Below are 23,277 nucleotides of genomic sequence, written 5' to 3'. Positions count from 1 at the left end.
CTATGCAAAAGAGCACAGTTGTGCGCTGGGTAGTGGTGATTATGTAATCATTTGCATGTCAAAAGTTTAGTAAGAAATGGTTCTTTTAGGTATAGGATTAGAGATTGGTCATGATGCTCATTTAAACCAGAAAGTCTAATATACTGAGTTTGTTGAGAGTGATTTTCCATTCTTTTTTGTCTAACCTTTGTAATATATATTTTATTTCTGGTATTAAAAATGGTACTATTGGTCTGCATGCCCCAGGTATAAGAATATTTCATTCAGCCTGCTTCCTGGATGTTATGTAAGCATTGTAAGAAGAAATGTCCCCTACAGGGCTGTCAGAGTCAGTTATATGATTTTGAGTGTTACTGATTATTAGGCCTAAAGACTGCATTTGGAATGAATGCTCTTTAAATATGTCATAAATGAAATAGAAAGAGTCATTAAAATCTATCTGTATTAACAGTGACATTTTGAGTGAACCAGATGTTGCTACGAAACTTTGCGGTACTTGAAACGTAGTGCTAAAAACACATTGTGTGCATACATGTGCATTTATTCTGAAGAACTGCTGCATTAACAGCAGACTTTTCTGCTAACAGCAAACAATATGACTTATAAAATCTGTGACTGCATGCCTGATCAAAATCTTGAAAAAATTAACTTGGGTCTTGACTACAGTATGTCTGAGCAAGTGACTTAACCAGACAGTGCTGCTTGGTTGAATTGGAACAAATTTATGAATAGATGTATTTTTACTGATGCATCCATGTGGTTCAGTGCTATTTCCCAGTTGCAAAATGCTGAAGGAAAATCAACTTGCTAAAGTCAATTGTGCAACACTTTGTGTTGATTCTAACACAAAGTTTGGAAATGTTTAATGTTCATTTATTATCAAAGATCAGTAAAAATATATTTGTTGATAAACTTGTTGACAGTTGTAAAGATTTTTAAGGCTTGACATCTGTGGTACAAAGACCAATAGGAGTAGCACAGAGCCATTTCTCATTTCCCCTGAAACAGGTACTAACATATTTCTGTCTACCCTCCTACACCACTTCCCTGTGGAGCTCATGGCTTATTTTTATTTTGCTGTGATGATCCCACTTTCCTTATCAGATGGTTAGGGTCTTATTACCCAGACAAAGAGAGGAAAGGCTGAGCCACTTTCATTCTTTGACTACAGACTGAACTGTTAATCTAAAAAAACACCATTGTTTTTGCCACAATCCCTTGCAGGTAAATAAAGAGTGCAGAGTAGTAAAATCCACAGCATGTATTAAGCAACTTTCAGTAGCTTTTCCTGAAAGTTGCACTCACCCAGTAGAGGTGAAGTCATTTGATAGCAGGTACAGTGGCAAGGTAAGCATGCAGAGAAGAGCAGCATGTGAATCTGAAAAAAAAGGCTGATGTTTTTAAATGTTGGATTATGGAAAATTCCAGTGGATTCACCAGCAGTACAGTTAACTAGAAGTTCATGGAGGCCTTTGAGTAGCCAGGCCAGTAAGAGTGATGTGCAAAGAAAATTGGTGATAAGAGTCTGGAAGTGGAGGATTGTCTACAGATTTTAAGACACAATTAAATTAGCAATGAAAATGTGACAGCATTTATCAGGGAATTGTCTGATTCCAGGATTTGCCAGTTATAAATTTCTGTCATCTGAGTTTGGAATGGATCTTTAGTGTTTTAGCCCATTTACTTTAGGACTGAATTATCATAGAACAGCAGGTCAACTAAACTTCAAAAATGCTGTAGCAGATGTAACCTAATTTAATGCTTGAATCCTGTCTAATTTTTCATACAATGTCCTTTTAAATCATATCCTATGATTGCATTTTTCTCAAATGCTACTTGTAAGTAGTCCTGCAGGTATATAATTTTGTCCATTTTCTGTACTGGGAATTAAACTGAGATCTTAGCTTATCATGCAGAAACCCCTTTGTAAGGTCCCACTATAAAGATAGTGGACAAGACCACATGACTTCCATGTAGATCCATTGAGACCCAAAAACGTAACTGAATGAGGTCCAATTCACACTGTTACCAAGTTTCTGATCACATTATGTTACATTGCATCCTCCATGCTTCCAGAAAACCATGTTGGTTCCTAAATACACTAGATGAACTTCAAATTCAAAGGAATTTTATTAGCTTAAGAGACTTAACTACTTGACAATAAAGTGAGATAACTGTACATCAACTGCTTGAGTTTGTAAATGAAACCTCCTTGGAATAAATTGTCAAGGAACCTAGCAGAGGATAAAATTTTTCTGTCCTAACACTATCCCCCAGAATGCCCTTTTCATTTAAACCAGGCCACAAAGCGGTAACTTTTTTAGATGCAAATATCTCAAAATTCATAGATATCAGAGGTGTCAACTGTCTACAGTTCTTTGGTGAAGTCTCAAAATTACTAAGATACTGACACAAAAAGTAGTTACACAAACAAACTCTGTGTACAACTGGATAAATACATTGACCTGGGAGTCCCAACCAGATTCAAACAAAACGTGAGATTAAAAGCAGTCCACATGAATAACTAAGGAATATAATAAAATAAAGTTAAAATAAGCTTCTTAAACTATACAGCAAAACAAAAAACCCTCATCAAGGTTAACATGAAAAAGTTATTGAAGGAACTAAAACTAAAAATCACTATCAGGAAAATTAACTTAGACTAGCATCAAAAGCTAAAAAAATATACAGATCTTTCTTTGGTTACATTAGGAAACTTAGGAATAACACCAACTTATGCTCAGAACTTATCTAGTATGGCACTGTGATTATGTGAGGCATTGCCACCTGTACCAGAAAAGATAAAGCAGTGCATGTGTGGCCTATGTCAGCATGGCTGGCTCAAGTTTTGTAAATAATCTTGTGTTGCTTGACTGACATTGATTTGAAAAGATGCTTGTATTAAAAATGTATTTGTAAAAGTTGCTTATGTTAAAAATGCTGCAACAGAATCTTAACAGAGTTCTGAATGTGTACTGTACCAGAGTCAGGTGACTAGATATGATGTCATTCTATAACCAGCTGAAGGACTGAATTCTGGCAGAAGCAGTTTGTTGTTTTTGTTTTTCTTTGGAATCTGGTATCAAAGATCTATGCCAATTATAGTTCAGTTGTCAGTTGTTGAGTCAGTTTAGTTAGTGTGTAGTATCTCATCTTGCTTTGTGGAAGCAGCATCTCAGCAGTACATCTTTCCCTTGCGATACTAAGCGAGTTAACTAGGGACAGTTTCTCTTTAGTTCAGTTAGGAAAAGTACAATGAGATTAGTTTAGTATTATTTCTTTTTCTACCTCTGTGAGATTCTATCCAGCTGTGCCATTTTTATATTTCATGTGCCAGAAAACTCTGTTGTTTATTGTAACTAAATATTAAGTATTCTCCTGTTTTCTATTTCATTATCTATTATTAAATATTTTTATACCTTTTAATTGTGGCTGGTTCGTTAGAGAATACCTTTAACATCGTGAGAGTACTTGTCCTTATTGTAGTGACACTGTGGCCACTCTGGAAAGCCTGGCTGCTTCGGTCACACACCTATCATTTATACCAGTATTCATTTGATACAGTATAATTGGTTATCCTTTGTAAGAGCCTTAGAGTATCTGGCTGGTGGCAACAATCTACCTTGTAGTCTAGAGAGAAGGGACACAGCTGTCTCAGCCTTTCCCAGGGGTGCGTGCATGTGTGTGTGTGTGTGTGTGTGTGTGTGTGTGTGTGTGTGTGTGTGTGTGTGTGTGTGTGTGTGTGTGTGTGTGTGTGTGTGTGTGTGTGTGTGTGTGTGTGTGTGTGTGTGTGAAAAATCAGATATTCAAGTGTGTGTGTTAGATACTTGGAACTGGGACACAGTGCTCTAAGGTGGGTCTTGTTTGGGATCTGGAGAGAGAGTCCAGTCCCAGGTCTGGAGCAGTTTCCTTATTAGCTCTTGAGGGAAATTGTGCTTGATGCAGAGAGCTGCATTTGAAATATTGCATAAATCCATTCCTGTTCTTAGTGTTGGTGGTGAGGATTGAGGCTCCTTGATTACTAGCCCAGGGTAAAGAGGGCCCATCCACAGACACTACCCACTCAGATCCAGTAGATATAGCCATTGTACTAACAAATTTGATGCAAATTTCATCCTCAAAACAGCTATGCAAAGCCCACAGATCACACATAATCTCAACCCCCCCATCATAATGAAATAATTACTAAAAGTACTCTTCAAAATGAAAACTTCATCATCCATGTGACCTGATAATTTACCTGCTTGCCCAGTACAGTACAAAACTCACCCTATTGGACCCACTCCTCCTACTATTCAGCTTAACTATTGTTTTTGTCCTTGAAGCATGGTGCACTGTTGTTGTGATTCTACTTCATAAAGGTAGGCACAACTCTGCTGTCAGAAGCTACAGACCCATTCAACTGACTAATCTTATCTGCAAAGCCAAAGAATGTATAATAACTGACCTAATTAACTATGTTATCAAAAATCTTAAAATACTTGACTCCCAGCAGTTCATCTGTAAAGGTAGATCCTGTCTAATGTATCTGGTCAGCTTCTGTGAGAGGGTAACAGAAGCTGTAGGCAATTGATTTCTAGAGGACCACTATAAACCTTAGCAAGTCTCTGATGCAGCCCACAGAGGCTGTAACATTCATATTTCATTTGCTGGATATCCTTCTGCATAGGGCCAGTCCTCCTCAAAAAAGAGTTACACCCTTTATACATATTGTGTATAAAACATATTATTCCGGACCAGTGTCAGCAGCCATGTGCTTCAGGGCCTTGGATGTAACATCAGCCAGAGTTTTCCTGATACCGTTTGCAAGGTACCACAGGAGAGTCCACCTGAAGACCTTTCAGACACAATGGAGCCAATCCTCTGGCATGATGCTGGATCATATCAGCATTTCCTAATCATGTTGGAAAAGCTTGGCATGGTTGCTCTTGTATGTTAGTTTCTGTTTGGGTGTCCTCTTCCAAATTCCCAGTCCCTGGATAACAGTTAAAGTGAATGCCTAAGCTGTAGTTTGGTGGTTGGGAGCATTGTTAAAGTGGGCAATCCAAGATCTGTGGTCATAGAATAAGGCCAACCTTCTTAGCAGCATCCTAAAAGTTAGGATGGTTCTTAACCTGCTGGCTTTTTAAAACTCCCTTCCATAAGGAGCAATTGCTGTACACTACAGTTCATCGGTGATGTAGTATAAGAACAAGCAGCTCACTCCTGCCCTCTCTGTCAAGGTTATAAGGCAGTGGGAATGGACCCTATCATCAGGTCATTTTTTAATTGCTGCTCACATGCATAGAGCAACCAGCTCCCTAGCAGACAGGATTGCTGGAGCCCTGTTGATGCTGCATGAGTGATTCCTCAGCTGAAAGGTGATGAAGATGCTTTTCCACCAGTAGTGGAAGCCTCACTATGGTCTCTTTGCCTCCCTAACTAATGCCAAATGTAGCAATGTCTTTTCTATTATTCCCCATCTTGGGTAGTGCTGCAGAAATGTTTTAATGGTCACTAGGTCTTTACTAAATGCATTCCCACTTCTCACCCATTCTGAAGTTCACAGAAAGCCAGAACAAGGCCAAGGTAATTCTCGTAGCTCCATATTGGCCTTGAGAAGCTTGGATACCATTCCTTTAGCCTCAAAATCTGGAGAAGTCTCTCAGTTTGCAAGCCTTTCACAACCTTGTTGATGCATTCATCTGGCAGCATTCATATGGATCTTCATGTTCTGTGCTTAACCGAATGCTCTCTCTAGTTCCTGTGATGGTCAGGGATGCGGCTTACCCTGATAGTGCTATCCATATCATTCCATCTGTTTAGAAGCCCAGTACTGGAACAAATGTAAAAAAAAGAAAAAAGTGGATAGATTTTTTTCAGTTTGGGCATTATAGAAAAGGTTGAATCCCTTACTGATGCCACTTCTGGCTGTACTTGATTACCCGGTACAAATCTTTGATAAAGGCTTCAGTTATTCTATAACCTGGCCATTTCCAGTTTCCACCAAGGTTTCCAGAATTCATAAATATGTCTGTCAGAATGGTATTACAAAGATTAAGAGAAGCTCTTTCCTAGAAAGTTTCTGTTAGTAGAGCTTGTTCCCTGGTAGGGCCTGTAGTTCGTATTAGAACAGCTCACACTCCCTTCCTCTGAACAGATGAGCTAACATTTCTGACGTGGAAAAATTCCTTTTTAGTGGTGACTAAATCAGCAAGGGGATTTCTGAGCTTCAGGCTTTGGGTATTAAAATACTGTACCTGGTCTTCCACAAAGACATTGTAGTGAACAGACCCCTCGTTCATACCCAGCATAACTATAGAAGCCAACCAAAACTAGTCAGTAAATCTGCCAGCCAGTATTCTAGTAAAGGATAATATCTACTGCATTGTATGGATGTGCATGGAGAACTTCATGTAATCTAGACAGGACTAAGATCTCAAACAATCCACAGTTCTTTACATTCTGTACTACAAATAAATGGACAAAAAAGATATGTAAAACTACCTCATCCAGATGGTTATCTGAGTGTATTAAACTTTGTTATAATAAGCATGGAAAACAACTAAAAGTACAACGTAGTGCCTATTCTCTAACTGCCATAGCTTTGTCTCAAACCTTTTTCCAAAATGCATCTATAGATAATGTGTGTGCTGCTGTAGCTTGGGCTTTTCTGAGTATTTCTCTGCATATCGTGTAGACTACTAACAAATAGACCTCTCATCTGTACCCATTTTGGAGGTATGTACCCTCTCTTATATGATGTACCTATTTTTGAGGTATTAATTTACCTTTTACACAATTTTCTGAATTCCTATACTACACGTGCTTTTGCAACTGTTTATTACGCAGGAAACTGGACTACATGACCAACGTACCGGTGGCACCAGTAATTTAAAGAAAGAGGGTCTGCGTGTTACATCTTCATTTGTCAAAAATAACTCACTTTAATGAAGGATACTGCAAAAGTCTACCTTACAAAAAATACAAATTTTACATTGTGTCTTTGATAATATGCTTTTATTTCTGTCACTTGATTTTTTTAACATATTTGAATAGTGTCCTTTGATGCTTTTGGAAGTGGGAAGAGTTCTGAGATTTTCAGTATTCAGATGTTATGTTAATTAGGTGCCCATTTTTTTGGCTCGATACACCTACTTTTTCAAGAGCCATGGTACTTATTTTCAATCTCTGTAAGCTGAGATGTAAGATTACAAACTAGATGCAGTCTCTCATTTTTAGGTCTTCTTTCAGAGCCATAATTATTCAAGGATATTCTTTCTTGGTGCCACTCAGAAGGGTTTCCAAAGGTGGAGGAGAATGAACTAGACAATAACAGGTTTGGAAATTCTGAATTTACCATAAGGATAGATCTGTATGGTAACAAGTTCATCCTTGTGACATCCCTGCCCAGCTTTCACTGGCCTGGCATAAGGAAATTCTGAGTGGATATATAGTGTGTGCGTGCGTTTGTGTGTGTGTGTGTGTGTGTGTGTGTGTGTGTGTGTGTGTATACACGTATTTAGATGGTTCTTGTGTTCTGCTTGCAAGTAGCCTGCTTCAGATCTGGAGAGTAGATGTAGACAGTAAGGCATTGTGTGTATATTGAAGGAGCTGAGGTCCAGGAAAGTTTTGATCAGTGCAGAGCAGATTGCGAGCTAGTAGTAACAAGGATAAAGAACCATGACCATGCAGATTTGTCGTTATGGCAATTATATAACTTTCACGTCCTAGGCCAATACTGCTTGGACAGACAGTGAAACAACTGACTCACATTTCATGGGTTATGTTCACTTCTTACCTAAGCTGATAATTGCAGATTTTGGAACCAAGATTGCTATTTGCATTATAGAGCCACTGAGTTAAGCCACCATTTTGTTGGGCTTCTTGCTTCACCTTGCAAAAAAGCTTACTGGTAATCAAGTAGTTGCATCGCATTAGGTACAGTAATGGCCAGACTAGGTATGTGGTCCTTATCTGCTAACAAAATGCATGTTTCCAGTGTGAGAATGCAGCAAGGAAGACTGCCGGAATATTAGATTGCATAAGGAGTTAAAAACAAGCACCCGTTTGTCTGTACTAATAGTTTATGAAACCTGATAGGATTGCGTGTAGTTCCAGAGAGCTAATTTTTTGAGGATTAAATACGGGAAGGAGATACTTCAGAGGTGGGTAGCATGAGTGGTGGACTTTGTACTTCAAATGGCATATAAAGGGAAGCTAGGAAAAAAATGTAGTTCTGATGAAAGGGTTGAGGCCATCACGTGACAGAAGAGGAACTCAGCAGAGTTACAGTTTATAAACCAAAGAACAACAGTGTCCACCGAGTAAAAACACCAAAATAAACACAACAACTCAGTCCGGCAGAAGGCAAATCAATAAAGGTAAACCCGCTGGAAAAAAAAATCCAGAGCAATAATTTAAAACTTTACTGTACAAATTGAGTACTTTCGTTCCACAAACAACTGAAACTTCATCAGCATAATTTCCCTACTTTCAAAACCCCATTAAATACTCACATTGACATATTCCATTGGTTAATATGTTGATGAAATAGCAAATCATTAACTAAACTATACCCATCCATCTCATAATTACATCCATTAGTTAAAAGGTAAACAATACCAGCAAAATCAATAGTAAAACATTATTGCTGAAAGCAAAAAATTACTGCTAGCAAAAAAACTGCTGAAAGTAAATAATAAAAAGTACTGCTGAAAAATAAACAAGAGTGCACAAACCAACAATACTTGATTCTGTAAACATCCGAATATACATTTATTACCACTTTTGATAGATAAAAACTTTGTATGTTTCCAAACGTATCTGCCATATTAACTCTCAATACTCCAAACTGGTTTCTCAGTCCCCCCCCCCCCCCCAATGGTCCAACTTGTCCCAGCACCCAAAACTTGAAATTGGCTTGAGCACAAATAATTGTATGCTTATACAAACTGTTGGTATCCTTCTTTTTACTAATATCATAAAAGTGCTTGTACACCCTCTGTTTCAATCTCCTCTCCATCTTGCCAACATAAGACCAGCATTTTATGCAGTAAGCTAAATATATAACCCCTTTAGAAAGACAATTGAAATAATTATTTGGTTTTAACTTTTCCCTGATCACCAGTTCAGGGGAATTTGTAGTAAAAGGGCACTGGGCACAAGAACCACACTTGAAGGTACCTGTTTTATGTCCCCCTATCTTTCCAGTAGACCTCTGACGAAATTCTAGGATATTTTTCATATTTGGGCCCCTTTTGGAACTGAACTTTAATGGTCCTGAAAATATTTTTAAGCTATTTGGCATACTAGCAAAGAGCTCCCAATATTTGCAAATTATATCCTACACTGTCCTTGTGTCAGTGTTATAATTTAACACAAGAAATAAATCCATGTTCATGTGTCTAGAATTTGTTTTTTGTTCCAAACTTGACCCATTACTACTAGGATTCAACAGGGGGAGATATTTCTTTTTCCATCCCTGTAATATCTCCTCTTTGATTACCTCAATAAGGTGGCTGGGGTAGTCTCTAACTATAAATAACCATTATATGCGGTTTAACTCATTTACTAAATCTTCTCTCCTGGTGGTCATATGGGCTACTCACACCATCTGACCTTTTACTGTATTCTTTTTTTGAAAATAAGGGTGGTTGCTATCAAAATGCAAATAGGAATTAGAAAAGTGCTGTTTCCTGTAAAGTCTTGATACGTATCTTCTGTTAGCCCTAGCCTTAAAAATGTAGACATCTAGAAAATTAATATCAGATACTCCCACATTGTGATTGAATATCAAAAATTTGTGGTACCATTGAAGTAATTCATACATTCATCAATAACATCTAAAGGACCCTTCGAAACAACAAAAATGTCATCCAAAAATGAAAATAAACTCTATGTTCATGATAAAGAGACGAAATAACATACTGTTGCTCCTAAAATAACAAAACAATATTTGCAAAAATGGGGGCACAGAAAGCTCCCATGGCAACCCCATCTATTTGTTTAAAAAAATTCACACTGGAAAAGATAAAATTATTTTTTAAAATCAACTCTGTGTTCTATAAAATTAACTTGAAATCTAGTTGAGACAAAAATTTTAATCCAGATAAAATATCCTCAAATAAAGTTAATCCTACACTATGAGGGATGACACTAAACAGGCCCTTGATATTTATTTATTTTATTTTTATTTATTTTACATTTGTTAACCGGGAAAGTCCGACTTAGAACAAAGCCAGTTTTCAGCGGATATCAGTGGTAATAAAGTGATAATCAACATCAAATTCTACCTTACTCATTTTCTTTAAAAAAGCCCAGAAGTCCATCAAAATATGTTGATATAGCCCATAAAAAGGTTTCAGTTTGGTGTCCACAAAAACTGCCATGGGCTGTGTTTTAGAACCAGCTGAAGAAACTATTGGTCTTAGAGGGTGGTTTGTGTTAACGTGAATAAAGTTTAAAACAGAGAGAGAAAGACATGAAAAGAAACAGGAAAAGCTAATGTAAAGATGCAAGGTGGATGATAAAGGGGAACTGTATTTTCTCCCTAAGAAGTGTGGTAGATTATTGGAGCAGAGTTTAGGATGAGGAAGTAAGTTTTAGACAGCAAGGGAGTTCAGTACTGCATTTGACAGACAAAAAAAAAAGATTCTTGCAAGGGGTGGAAAATGTAAGCAGGATCTACCTGTTTACTATATAGGGAATTATGCAGACAAGGTGAACTGTCAACCTTTCCTGCACTCGCAGTAATGCTTTCTGTATAGCAAAAAATATTTTACATCTTATTTGAATTATTTGATCCACTGGATTTGAAATGTAGTAGTTTGTATGATCCAGTGGATTTTGAAATGCAGTAGTTTGTATGAGACAGTCATTGCTAGAGAGCATTTCAAAAACTGGAAGTATACCCATCTCTGTTGATGTGTTGAAAGTGATTTCTTTGTAATGATTTTTTTAAATAATTTAAAAATAAGTTATCTGCAGAGTTGCTAAATTTACTGAGTCTACAGATACTTATCTTAACTGTCTAGTGCAATAGATAAGGGGTTTAATATTTTTCATTTCTGAATTAGTATATCGAAAGAGACTTGACGCTTACCTGTTCCCTCTTTCCAGCTGCCTGCTTACAACACTGCATGTTTCCTTTAAAATTTTTGTACATTTGCCAAGAGTTTCAGCTTGAACTGACTGCACATTAATAATAAGTAGACTAGCATTTGTTAAACAAAGCACATGATGAGCTGAATGTATGATTAAACAATTTTATGGCGTTGATTTTTTGTTGTTAAAAAAGAAGCTTTAAAATAATGTTGGTACTTTTCTTTATGGTTGCTGTCATTACATTCAATAATTAATAGACTTATCTTGGATGCAAGCTTAAACCTACTGAACCAGCAATGGAGAGACAAGGGCACAGCTCTCAGCAGGTCCATTGGGGCTTAAGGCAGTGTTAACTTGTTCTTGTGCTATTCAAGTACTTGAACAGCAGATAACATATCGAAAAGCATCTTGTTTTTAATTTGTTTTCATAATTAGCTGACTTTTGCAAGTGTGGTGTTGACTCCTGTCTTCAAGTTATTTCTTGGCTTGTTAGTAAGCGTTTTAATAATGTATTTCCCCATGAAAGGGTGCATTTTTCTTGAGACAGCATAGCATATAGACTATATGCTGAAACATGCTGAAGATATATAGCAGCTACTGGGTTCCATTCAGAGTCACCTGTCTGTTTTGTCACCGTTTCCTCTTGGCAGCATGTTTGTGAATTCCCTTTAGGATTCTGAGGAACATACTGCATTGTATCCAGGATGTCTCTACTATTTTAAGAGAATTTCAGCATTATTGCTACTATTTATTTACAACATACCATTCCTTCTTGTATGCAGATAGGTAGTGTGTCACACTGGTTATCCCCCTGCCTCTCAGTCACAGGGCCTTTGATGAAGTTCTGATCCATAGATGTTTTGGGGTCGAGTTTGCATGTTCTGTTTGCAGATGTTTAGGTTTTCATCAGTCTGTATGTATGTATGTATGTATGTATGTTCTGTTTCTGTTCACATGGGTTTCCCCCAAGTACTGTGGTTTCTTCATGCATCCTAAATACATGCTACTTAGGTTGATTGGTTGCTCTCAAGTTCTACAGACTCCATGGCTAGAAGCAAACCTTTAATCCAATGTGCAGTCCCTTCGACTCGGCACACAATATAAAAGCAGTAAGCAGAAAATTAACAACCCAGAGGGTTGAAACAAGACCAATAACTCTCAAATAAAATAACAGTTAAGCGCTTTCACCCAGCAAATGTCAGGCTTCATCAGAACAGTCTGATAATAATTAAATTGCTCTGTAAATGTAACCAGCAATTTCAAAACATCCAATGGATGATGACTTCAGTCAGTCTCCAATTCACCATTTAAAAGAACATACTCACAATTTTCAAATACAAGTAAGAAAAAAAGCATAATATCTTGTTACCGTTAAAAACATGTTAAACCCAATATTTTAAAAATATTATTACATACTATGACATTCACACAAGGATACATTAATTTGTGACTGTTGTTCATATAGTTTTGCTGCTTGGTGAATTGTTTGCCTTCTTGGTTTCCTGCTTGGTGGATTGTTTGCCTTCTTGGTTTCCTGCTTGGTGGATTGTTTGCTCTCAAGTTTTCCCTAAGTTTGGCTTGTTGAGGTTTTCACTCGGTCATTCCCCTAGTCCTTAGACATGATTAGCAAGCTGCAGTAAATAAATAATTCTGTCAGAAGAATGTCAATTTTTTAACCTTTTATCATTTACCTTGTAGCTGAAATTTGTGTATATGGGGCTTTTTGGGGGGGGGGGAACAGTTCCCTATTAGATGAACGAATGCTTAAAATGTCGAGAACGACATGCTCGACAGCTTTTAAGCAAACGTTCATCTAAACAAAACCTAAGAATGTTGAAACAAGGAGTTTTGAAAAATTTCAGTTGGCCAGCCGTCAGGCAGACAACGGCTGACATCAGAACATTCACCTTGTCTAGCTGTTCTTACAGTCTCGTCATTCACCCTGTGTAATGTTATGACAGTCCTCCACTGTGGTGCGATCTCGAAGTTAGTATATTTAAGTAGCGGGGTGTGAGGGGTGCAAACCCCCACGTTGGGGGGGGTCAAGCCCCCCAATATATTTTGTTTGTTGATTTGTTTTTGGTTTTGGAGGGGGGGTTTAGTGGTTTACAGTACATTTTAGCCATCAGCCGTTGGCTTCCTGATGACTGGCCAACTATAAGTTTTCGAAACTCTTTGTTTCGACATTATGGGATTTCGCTTAGATTAACTTTTGCTTAAAAGCTGTCAAGCATGTCGCACTCGACATTTTAAGTGTTGATTCACCTAATATAGACCCTAAAAAAACACACACACACACACACACACACACACACACACACACACACACACACACACACACACACACACACACACACACACACCCTCCCACCCACCCATACAGGGAAGTTGAGCTGATTTCCTGCTCTCAGTTACATAATGTGGGGTATGCTGCATGAAACTCCAGGCAAAACACTAATCCTCGTCCCAATCATTGTTTTGCAGTAGATCATCTTTCTGGATGTTGAGTGTAATTATGATTATCATTTTCTAAACTAGTAAACCCTGTAGGCACAAATGCATCTGATTAAGTAACTTGTTCACAGTTGCTCAGTAGACAAATGGATGCTGGGGGAATCAAACCAAATACTTTAGGATGAAGATCAGTAGTACTTCATAGCATTAATTCTTGGCATTAAATTGCCAGACATGTTTTCCTGTTTTTTAACTAAATTGGGTTTTCCATATCACCCTGTTTCATTAAAGCAGGTTTTCACATATATTAGTCCAGAATGTACCTAGAACCACTGAATCACAGCTCATGATTGTTTTCCAAGGCTAATGTCCTCAGCAGCTTCATTAGTATTCAGTAAAACTGCTTCAAAAGGACATACAATATTGTCTGAAAGTATTGGAATCAACTGCTGCAGCAAAGAATGCTAAACTAAATATTGGGCTGGTAGCTTGCAGAGTGGAACTGGGCATTATTTAAGTGGAATTCACTGAGTCAGACTTAAGGAATATGATTCATTGAATGGAAGGTGGCAATTTCTAATCTGTGTGTGTAGTTATAATGCATCATTCCCTGTGTGTATTTTTAACATAGTATTTACATAGTATTTTAACTTGAGTACTGATTTTATGTGTAGTTGTTTCTTTTTCTAATTTTAGATATGTTTGTTTGTTGTGTGTCTGTCATACACATTGGGCTGCATTCATGAAGGTAGTTTAACATGTACGTGGCTGCATACATGTCACAGTAAATTTTTGCTATTCAGCATGCACCTTTACATGGTGTTGCACGGTTCTCCATCCAAAGCCGTACAGCAGGGTAAAGTGTTGGCCCTGCAGCCTTGCTGAATTTTAATGAAGCATTCCAGGGTGAGAGGTATATACTAATAAGCCATGTGCTGTCTCCCCCGAACCACCTCTACATGGCTAAGCAATTCAGGAAAGTACTAATTTGTGTAGGTCAGCATGGTCATCCACACCACATGGCAGTATCAAGCACAGCCAAAAGGCCATGTTCAACTGCTGAACATGAATGTGGTGGTGGGGACCAGTAAACACCAGGGCTTATTTTACAAGTGCCATAACAGCACTGTCATCAAAATGGGGTTGGAGGTGAGGGGAACTACCAGACACAAGGGATTAATTTTCAAATGTGCTGTTCCGGCACTAGTGTTACTATTGAGATTGGGGGGGGAGGGGGTACACACTCTACAGTGCTGTACCAATGCCAATGTTACTTGAGGGACTGTGAATGGGGAGGATACACTAGACACCAGGGGAAAACACTAGAAAGTGCTCTAAGGCATACACCAGTATAAGAAGTACTAGGGGAGACCACTGGACACACTCTAAAGTGCTGTAATGGCACCACCCACAGTGCATGGTGTGCTGGGGGCACTGGTTACCAGGGAATACATTTTAAAGTACCGTAATGGTACCAACATTACTACCAGAATCGGGGAGTGGAGGTACCACTGGACAGCAGTGAGGTGGTGGTGTACCAGCACTGACAAAAAGGGGATTTGAGAGTGGGTGATGCACCAGAAATCAGGGATGATTCTCTAAAGTGTCATACTGACACTGGCATGCTAATGGGGATCAGGGATGGGGGAATACACTGTACCACTATAATGGCACTGCAGTCTTACAGGGATGATGGGCAACCATGGGAGGATGTATAGGGTTGGGACAGGTACATGGACTGTGGTTTGTTTGTATGTGTGTGTTCATGTTCGTCTTCATGCTCATGTACTTGTGTGTGAGAGAGTGACTGGGGGGTAACAATGTCTACACAGGCAACATGTTACTACCATGATGTGCGGCTGCACATCACAGCTGTAATTGTGATTCAGGAACATGCATATTAGCCAGTAATGAGGTCTTACTTCGTCATAGCTGGCATGTTTCTGAATCACACATGGACACATTTTACTGGAAGGGCCTTTCTAGCATAAATGTTGTAAGAACTTTAATAAATTTCCAGGATTGTCTTTTTTGTTCAATATCGTAGCATCTGCAGTAATATGGCAAAAAGAACTATAGAGTGAATGCTAGTGAGCTTGGGGGTTGGAACTTTTTGTTCTATTAGGGACCACTCAACTAAATTTGCAGTTTATTTGTATGAGTAGTTTGTAAGCAAAGATCTGCATAGAGTCTTGATGATCAGAATGTGCTGCTTTTGCCACTGCAGTTCATAATTTTTTCTGTCTTCTCTCCATTGTCAGTGTACAGTAGACTAAAATCTGCAAGCTTCAGCATATTATTTAGTCAGTAGTAAAGTTAATGCTTTTGTAAGAAAGGATTTCTAACATCATTCCTTCAAAACAAAGGAACATTTCTTAAGTCTACATACTGTAGTTACAAACGCATTTCATTCTTTCCAGTATTATGCAACCTTTGCCTCCCATGCTTTCTGCACAGTGTATTAATGACTGTTGTGGCCATTACCTCCAGTGTCATGTTTGCAGGCCAACAGTCTGATCAATCCATCCAGGATCCATCTTTCCCTTTATGTGAACATAAAATATACTGGTAGGATAAATTCATGTCTCTTGAATATGCCTGTTTTAGCCTGTTACTTCTCTCTTTATGATTAGAATTGCCTTCCTGCCGCACACACACCTTTCACCTGCAGTGTGTATTTCGGGTTCCTTTTACTAGATCGCAGGTGCAGTTTGTCGAATGCTTCTTGATCAAACCGAAAAGAGCAAAAAGGCAAAATAGCGAAGTGGCTTTTCAGTGAATTCTTTCCCTGGGAAAGAATTCGCATGGCCACTTTCGTTACTTTGCCGTTTTCGGCACTGTCTATCTCGGAGTTGGTATATTTAAGTAGGGGGGTGTGGGGGGCAAAGTCCCCCACATTATGTAATGTTTTAAATTGTTTTTTGTTTTTTTTTAATTTGGAACAGATTTTTTCCCTTAGAAAAAAATCGCTGTTCTGAGGTTTTGATGTTGTAAGCTTTCGGTTACATGGGGTCGATTATTTATCGTTCACTTTTGTAAGCGTGCGATAATATAATATAGACTTTGTATTTCATCTCTTTTGAATTCTTCCTTGCTTCAGGTCACCTCCTGCAGATGTGTATTCCATAATGCTTTCCTACCTGTCTACAGTCTCCATCCATGCCCTGCTTCTTTTAGAGTGTCGCTATCTGTCCTTGTTTCTCCCTGGTTTTACACTTGGCAAACATTTTAACTGACAACATTATATTTGCAGTCTTTCTTTATGGTTACTGTGGGAGAAAAGAAGCATGTTTAAGCTTTTAAATAGTTGCATCAATATGAGGCATGTTAATTTGTTTCATATTACATTAACATGCAAAGACTTGAGTATTCAGAAAATCCTAGCACACTGTGCAATCCAGTTTCTAGCATGATTGCACAGTACGCTACAGGTGATCGATTCAAAGACTGCCATAGCACTACAGTGTTAATGAAGCATTCAGCACATAGCACATCCGTGCTCTACTGGATAATGAGACATGCAAATTTGGCAGGTGGAGAGTATGGCTACTGTAACTGCCTAATTTGGTATCAAAATACCATGGTAAAGCGAATGCCAACACAAGCCTATACCAAGTTGTTTCAGAGCAGAGCAGTGGGGACTGAAAGTACTATTGTATAGTATACAATCTCTTCTGTCTGTGGCAACAGTAGAGCATTTAGTGCCACAAGAAGGTAAGTACTGCAAGGGTGGATGAGTGTGTGTGTGCATGTGTGCGCGCGCGTCTCTCTGCCAGGGTATATGTTTGTAGATGCCTGTGCAGCAATGTTGCATGGTTTGTTAGGGAACACTGACATAGTTATTGCAACTAATTTTGATGTTTCGCTTCAGAGACATGCTGATAAGTTGCTAATGAGGATTGCTGGTTTGTTCCATTAATGCTACCTTATAACTGTTATGAGTACCCCTTTGTACCGAAATAAACCCATAAGCCATAGTGTGGGAATGTGCACAACATCAAGCATCTTAGAGTGAGTGAGTGAAAGTGTTTGTGCGTGTGTGTTTATGTGCGTGCTTGCAAGCAGATGCGGGCATGTGTCTGTAAAAGGTGTCTTTAAATGTACAACCTCATGTATTTACTTTTTGCATTTTTATTCCACCACGATAAGAGTTTAGTGCTTTCATCAAAAGTACATAAAATTGACTTCTTCAGAACTACATGACACACATAATACTGATTTAAATAGCCTGCCCTACTCAACAATTAGTCAAACAAGAAAGATGTCATTTCCTGCTAAAAAAGTATGTCATTTCCTGTTAGAAAAAGATATCATTCCATGCTAAAAAAGTACCAACCCACTAAAGTAATGCAACTGAATTATTGATCCATTGATCCCCCAAAAATAGAGCTTAAGTTAAAAACATTACATAAAAAAACAGCTTTTAGTTTTAACATAGCACTAATAGAAAATTTTTCATTGAGTCCACGTGGCACACATGCATTTAACCTTATTTGCCACTTGAGCTCTAAAAATTCAAGAAAATCATCGACAGGTCCACCCCTTGTACCTAAGTCGACCTGCTCTAATGCAAAAAACTTGAAACAGTGTGTGGGATATAATTTAATATGCATAAATAAGGCATTGGTCTCCCTATGTTTGTTAATATCATAACTGTGTTGATAGATCCATTGTCTTAAAGCTCGGACAGTCTTACCCACATAGTAACAGTCGCAACCTGTACAGGATGCAACATATACAACCCCCTTGGTGTAACAATAGTACTTTTTATGTGTAGTGATTTTACCAAAATTCCTAAGTTTAATAAATTCGGCATCAATCACAAAAGAACATTGGGTGCATCCTCCACATTTGAAAGTACCACCTAGTTCAGATGCCAACTTTTTTATTTCAACTAAACCTTTGAAAGATGTACACTTTTTGTACACCACCAGAGGTATTTCACCTAGTTTATTAATGATATTCTCATCAATACAAAACATGTTCCAACAATCACAAATTATGCTTTTGATGTCAAAACAATCAGTAGTGAAAGGTAACACTAATGCCCTGCTATAGTTATTCATTCTCTCAGTTGCTAGGGGCCTGGTTAGACCCAGAGGGTTGTCCAATAATGTTCTATAAACCCCATTAGTTCTTTTTTGTTGGACCTCATGTATTATGTCCTTAACAAATTGAGGGGGGTAACCTCTTTTCTGTAACATACCCAGCAGGAGGTCGCACTCTCTAAGAAAATCAATATCCTCAGATACCATTCTGGCCAATCTAACACATTGTCCCTTCACAAAGGATTTCTTCTGGTGCAAGGGGTGCCAACTCTCAAAGTGCAAAAGAGAGTTGGAGTACGTGGGTTTCCTATAAAGATGTGAGGTGAATCTCCCCTTGGAATAATCCTTCCTGATGGTCACGTCAAGGTAGTTCAAAATATCATGGTCCTTGGTCATGGTGAACTTCAGAAAAGTGGTGGTGGTGTTAATATAAGTAAAAAATCTATCCAACTCGTCTTCACTACCATGCCAAAATAAGACCAAATCATCAAGGTACCACCCATACAGTACCCACATATTCTTGAACTCGGAGTTTTTTTTGTTTTTTTTTTAAGGGAGATTAATGCTTTTGTTATGATTTATATATATGATTTGTTAATAAACTTAATGGGCTGGAATGGATATTCTTATGAAGACTTAAATATTTTTACTGTATAATATCAATAAAGATGTACATTTTATCTTGCCAATAATTACATTTTCACTTTCATATTTCTGTGTTCCATATGCATGTCATTATTAGAACTTGAAATTAAGTAATCAAAGTATGTTTAAGATAATGTGTCTTTTCTGTCTTCTTCACTGGTCTAGGCGTAAAGGAAAACCTAAAAGGAAAAGCAGATACAAAATACTGAATGCCATGGATGATTTAGAAAGTATAGAACTGAAACAAAATGCCAAAGGAGGTAAGGACTAACTTCTGGTTCTGTAGCGGTTATTGTAGTACTGATGAGTCATCTGACGAGCACAACAGAATGCACAAGTAACAGTATTATACCAGGTCAAGGTTAGCTTTGGTGTAACACAGCCTTCCTTTATATTTTTATGCATGTATTCCTTCCATAGCTATGTAGCTGTTTTGCTTGTTTAATGATGTCATCCCTTGTAGGTCTGTACTCTGTTAGGCACAGACTACTGCTTCAGACCTTGTTGGATTCTTTGATATGATTTCTGATGCCTTTGGAGATGTCCAAAAGTTGCAGCCTTCACATCTTTTTTCCCATCATTTTCATTTTTAAACTTTTTTTCTTTTGTTATTAGCCATTGATAATCTTTCTTTACTTTGTTGGTGGATCTTTGTATTTTTGAGCTATTAAAAACACAGCCACAAGTCACTTCCTGGTTCCCTTAGGTGTATGGAAAAACAGGAATGAACCAGACAGCAGTCAAGTAATCAGCGGACTATCCAAGATGTTTTGTATGACTCCTGGTGCATATTGGCAGGTTTGTATTGAACTGGATGGTACTCTGAGTGCTTGACTGCTATTTGGCTCTTTTTTATGTTATAGTCTGGTTACTGCAGCCACTTTTTTGCATTTTTTCCCAGTAATGTGTATTCAGAATTGAACATTTTTTTCCAGTAACAGGGATTCTGAATGAAACCAAACTTTTGCTGAACATAGTAGTTCTGTTACTCCACCCCTCCCCAAGATTCCAGACTATATCTTCTGCAGTTGTGGTGAGGCTACAGTAAGTTCACTCTTCCTAGATTCGTATAGGATTTCTGACTGTGTTGAGATCTGTTTAAGGCTAATCACATCGGCTCAGCTTAAGGTACTTTGAGGCCTAATGTATTTTGCATGTTTTTGAGGTCTTTACATTTTTCTCTCCTAGGTGCAAAAATTTTCTGAAAGTAGAAGACCTGAATTCTTTCTCATCACCTTGATACTTGCAACATTCTTGAACCCTAAGACAGACTTGTTCATAGAGGACTTCCAGGGTGGCTACACACTGATCACTAGATTGATTTGAGTTCTCCTAGTTTGAAAATGAAAACTGAGAAGAGAAAGCCAGTAAAGGTTACCAGTTTTGTTTTACTAGCTAGTAAACACACTGCCTGGATGTCAGCAAAGAAGTAATTTGGAGAAAGTTAGAGGAACTTAACTAGAAAAGAGAATAAGAAAACTCTGGGTGGGGAGAATCTTGCAACTGTTCAGCAAAAACAGTTCCAAGTTCAGCTGTAGAACAAAAGATGGCTTCCAGTAATTCAGATGACAAAATAAATGTACTCAGAGGTGTGAAACAGTGAGTTTATATAGAATGTCAAATAAAAAATGAGTACTAATGAGCATATAGAACGATGTGCCATAGCAGGACGTGTATTTGAGAGGACAGCATTTATAATCCAAATCCTGCCATGATAAAACAGTAAAGTCTTGTTTTAATAAAGACTTAATTACAACAGCAGAAACTTGACAAAAATTGTGGCAAAATAAAAAAGTATTTACAATTGATGACAGCAGAGTGTGGAAAATGATTATTCGCTGTACATCAGACAGAAGAAAAACAAGGTTATCTCAGCAGTCAGGGAATGTCAAGATGCAGGTGAAAAATTCACTCTGCTGTATCCATCTTTCTTTAGACTTTTTTTCTTGGAGGATCAGACACTTTTGGATGCAGAACTGGTCATGTCTCTCAATTTCTTAGATTTATATTTCTGGATAGTGCCAAAAAATAATGGTGAGAGGCAAAAGCCCTAAATCAGACTTTAAAATATTTCTGTTACAAACATTGAAAGTTTTTGTTAGCATGCATTTTCTGAAGGATGTGAAGTTTGAAACTCAAATGTCTGTCGTTATTTAATAACTTTAATCTTCAGTGGTTTTCCAGAAAACCACAACACATCAAAAAAGGAAGACAAAGCCATTCAATTAAATTTTGGACTGTTGAAAGGTATGGAACTGGTTAAGAAAGAAATTAAAAAAAAAGTTTAGTCAACAGAGATTAAGCCAGCAAGCAGAAAGGGACTGTGCTTCTCATTCTTCTCACAATAACAAAGCCCCATACAGAGACTTAGTGAAACCTTTTCTTGTTCCAAAGGAAAATGCTTTAGTGACAGCAAAAAAGCATAAGAGCTAACTAGAAGAACAAGGAGTATCTTGGACCAGTGTTGGGAAAAGGAGCTGATCAGGATGACCAGCAATATTTTAAAATTAATGAATAAATGGGAGACTATAAAGCATCACAACTATTAAATACAGGAATTTGAAATGTAAAATGTTTATTTGCATGATATGGCTAAAAAAAAGACTGAAATTTTGTTGACTGTGTTTATTTTACATTTTGTTTACTGGGAAAGTCCATTGGGCCAAGAAGAACCCGTTTTCAATGAAGTCCTAGGGAGAAAAGCTTCATGAACAGAAATATAATATGAAGACAATGCATTTACATTTATGTAATACTATTGAAGAACGATGGTATTACATAACATGATAAAACATCTACGATTGCAGTGAAAATTCAGTTAAAAAAGTAAAATTACACACACACACACACACACACACACACACACACACACACACACACACACACATAAATTGGTGCATATTCCTGGTAAATTTGTTAGAATGTGAAATAACACAGGGTTGGCATTACAGCTTTACATGAAATCTTAGCAGATTAAAGTAGGATGGGGATAAGAGGTATTAATTGTTGACTATAAGAAGGGTGAAACAATAAGAAAAAAATAGAGCAAGAATAGGAGTAAATGAGAAAAATGAAGATGGTAGTAGTCAGAGACGCTCAGTATGATGAAGAGAAGAGAGAAGTAAAGGAGTGTGAGAAATGGGGAAAAAAGAGGTGAGTCATGTGGGATGAGAGCAGGAACATTCCCAGAGGGCTTTGAGATGGGAGTGAAGCAGGGTCTTAAAGGCAGAGTGGTTGTAGTACGAATAAATGGTGGCAGGGAGTTCCAGAGGCGAGCTAGGGAAAAGGATAGTAGGTGTTTTCCTAGAGGATGAGCAGGCTTGTGCAGTTCAAGCAAATTCTGGTTATTGGATCTTAGAAGTCTGTTGGGTAGGTGCATTTTGAAGGAGGAGGCAAAGGAGGGGCAGATGTAGAGATTAAAGATGACTTTATGGGCATGAGTAAGTTGAATATAGGTAAGATGTTTGGGAAGTTTGAGCCAATTTAGTTTGTGAAGGGCATTGCAGTGGTGGAAGAAGGATTTATAGCCAGTAGCAAACTTAGAAATTTTGTTATAATAGGAGGATAGCTTCATTTTTAGAGAAGATTGATGGTTGGTAAGAAGTGGGTCACCATATAGGAGAGAAGAAATGAGGAAGGTGTTGGAGAGTACAAGTTTAGTAGTGGGAGTGATATAGTGGTTATGGCAGTAAAGCATGCTTAGTTTATGGTGGGTTTTCTTTATATTAGTTAGTGGGTGGGTATCACATTTTAACTGTTCAATAATAAGCTTTGCCTGGGAGGTTACCTCGAGTGAGGTATTGTTTTAGCTAGTAATCGAAAATTAGTTCTTGTCTGTAATGGTACTTTTTGAAGGGGAAAAATAACATAATTTTAGTTTTTGATGCTTTGAGTGATAAGTGGTTGTCTGTCATCCAACGTTCGGTATAAGAGAAAGCATCTTGAGTTAGTTTTAAGAGAGTGGAGGTGGAAGTGGCAGAGCAGATGATCGTGGAGTCATCTGCGTATTGAATCAGTTTAGCACTAGGAATGTTCTGGTGGAAGT

At 37.9% G+C, this 23,277-nt stretch overlaps 1 protein-coding gene across 2 annotated transcripts in view; it reads left to right on the top strand.

Annotated features, from left to right (window-relative positions):
- Positions 1 to 23,277, top strand: part of KIAA0319L (KIAA0319 like) — a 1,767,873-nt gene that overhangs the window by 1,672,756 nt on the left and 71,840 nt on the right. For both annotated transcript variants that reach the window (XM_044059462.1, XM_044059468.1), the window contains exon 20: positions 19,398 to 19,492. In XM_044059462.1, the coding sequence (XP_043915397.1) occupies positions 19,398 to 19,492 (95 nt within the window). The remainder of the gene's footprint in view (positions 1 to 19,397; positions 19,493 to 23,277) is intronic.

This window comes from Protopterus annectens, chromosome 1.part2 (genome assembly GCF_019279795.1).
Source record: "Protopterus annectens isolate FY-2018-M chromosome 1.part2, PAN1.0, whole genome shotgun sequence".
NCBI lineage: Eukaryota > Metazoa > Chordata > Ceratodontiformes > Protopteridae > Protopterus > Protopterus annectens.
Note: the sequence above shows the minus strand (reverse complement) of the source record. Positions and strands in the feature narration are given on the sequence as shown.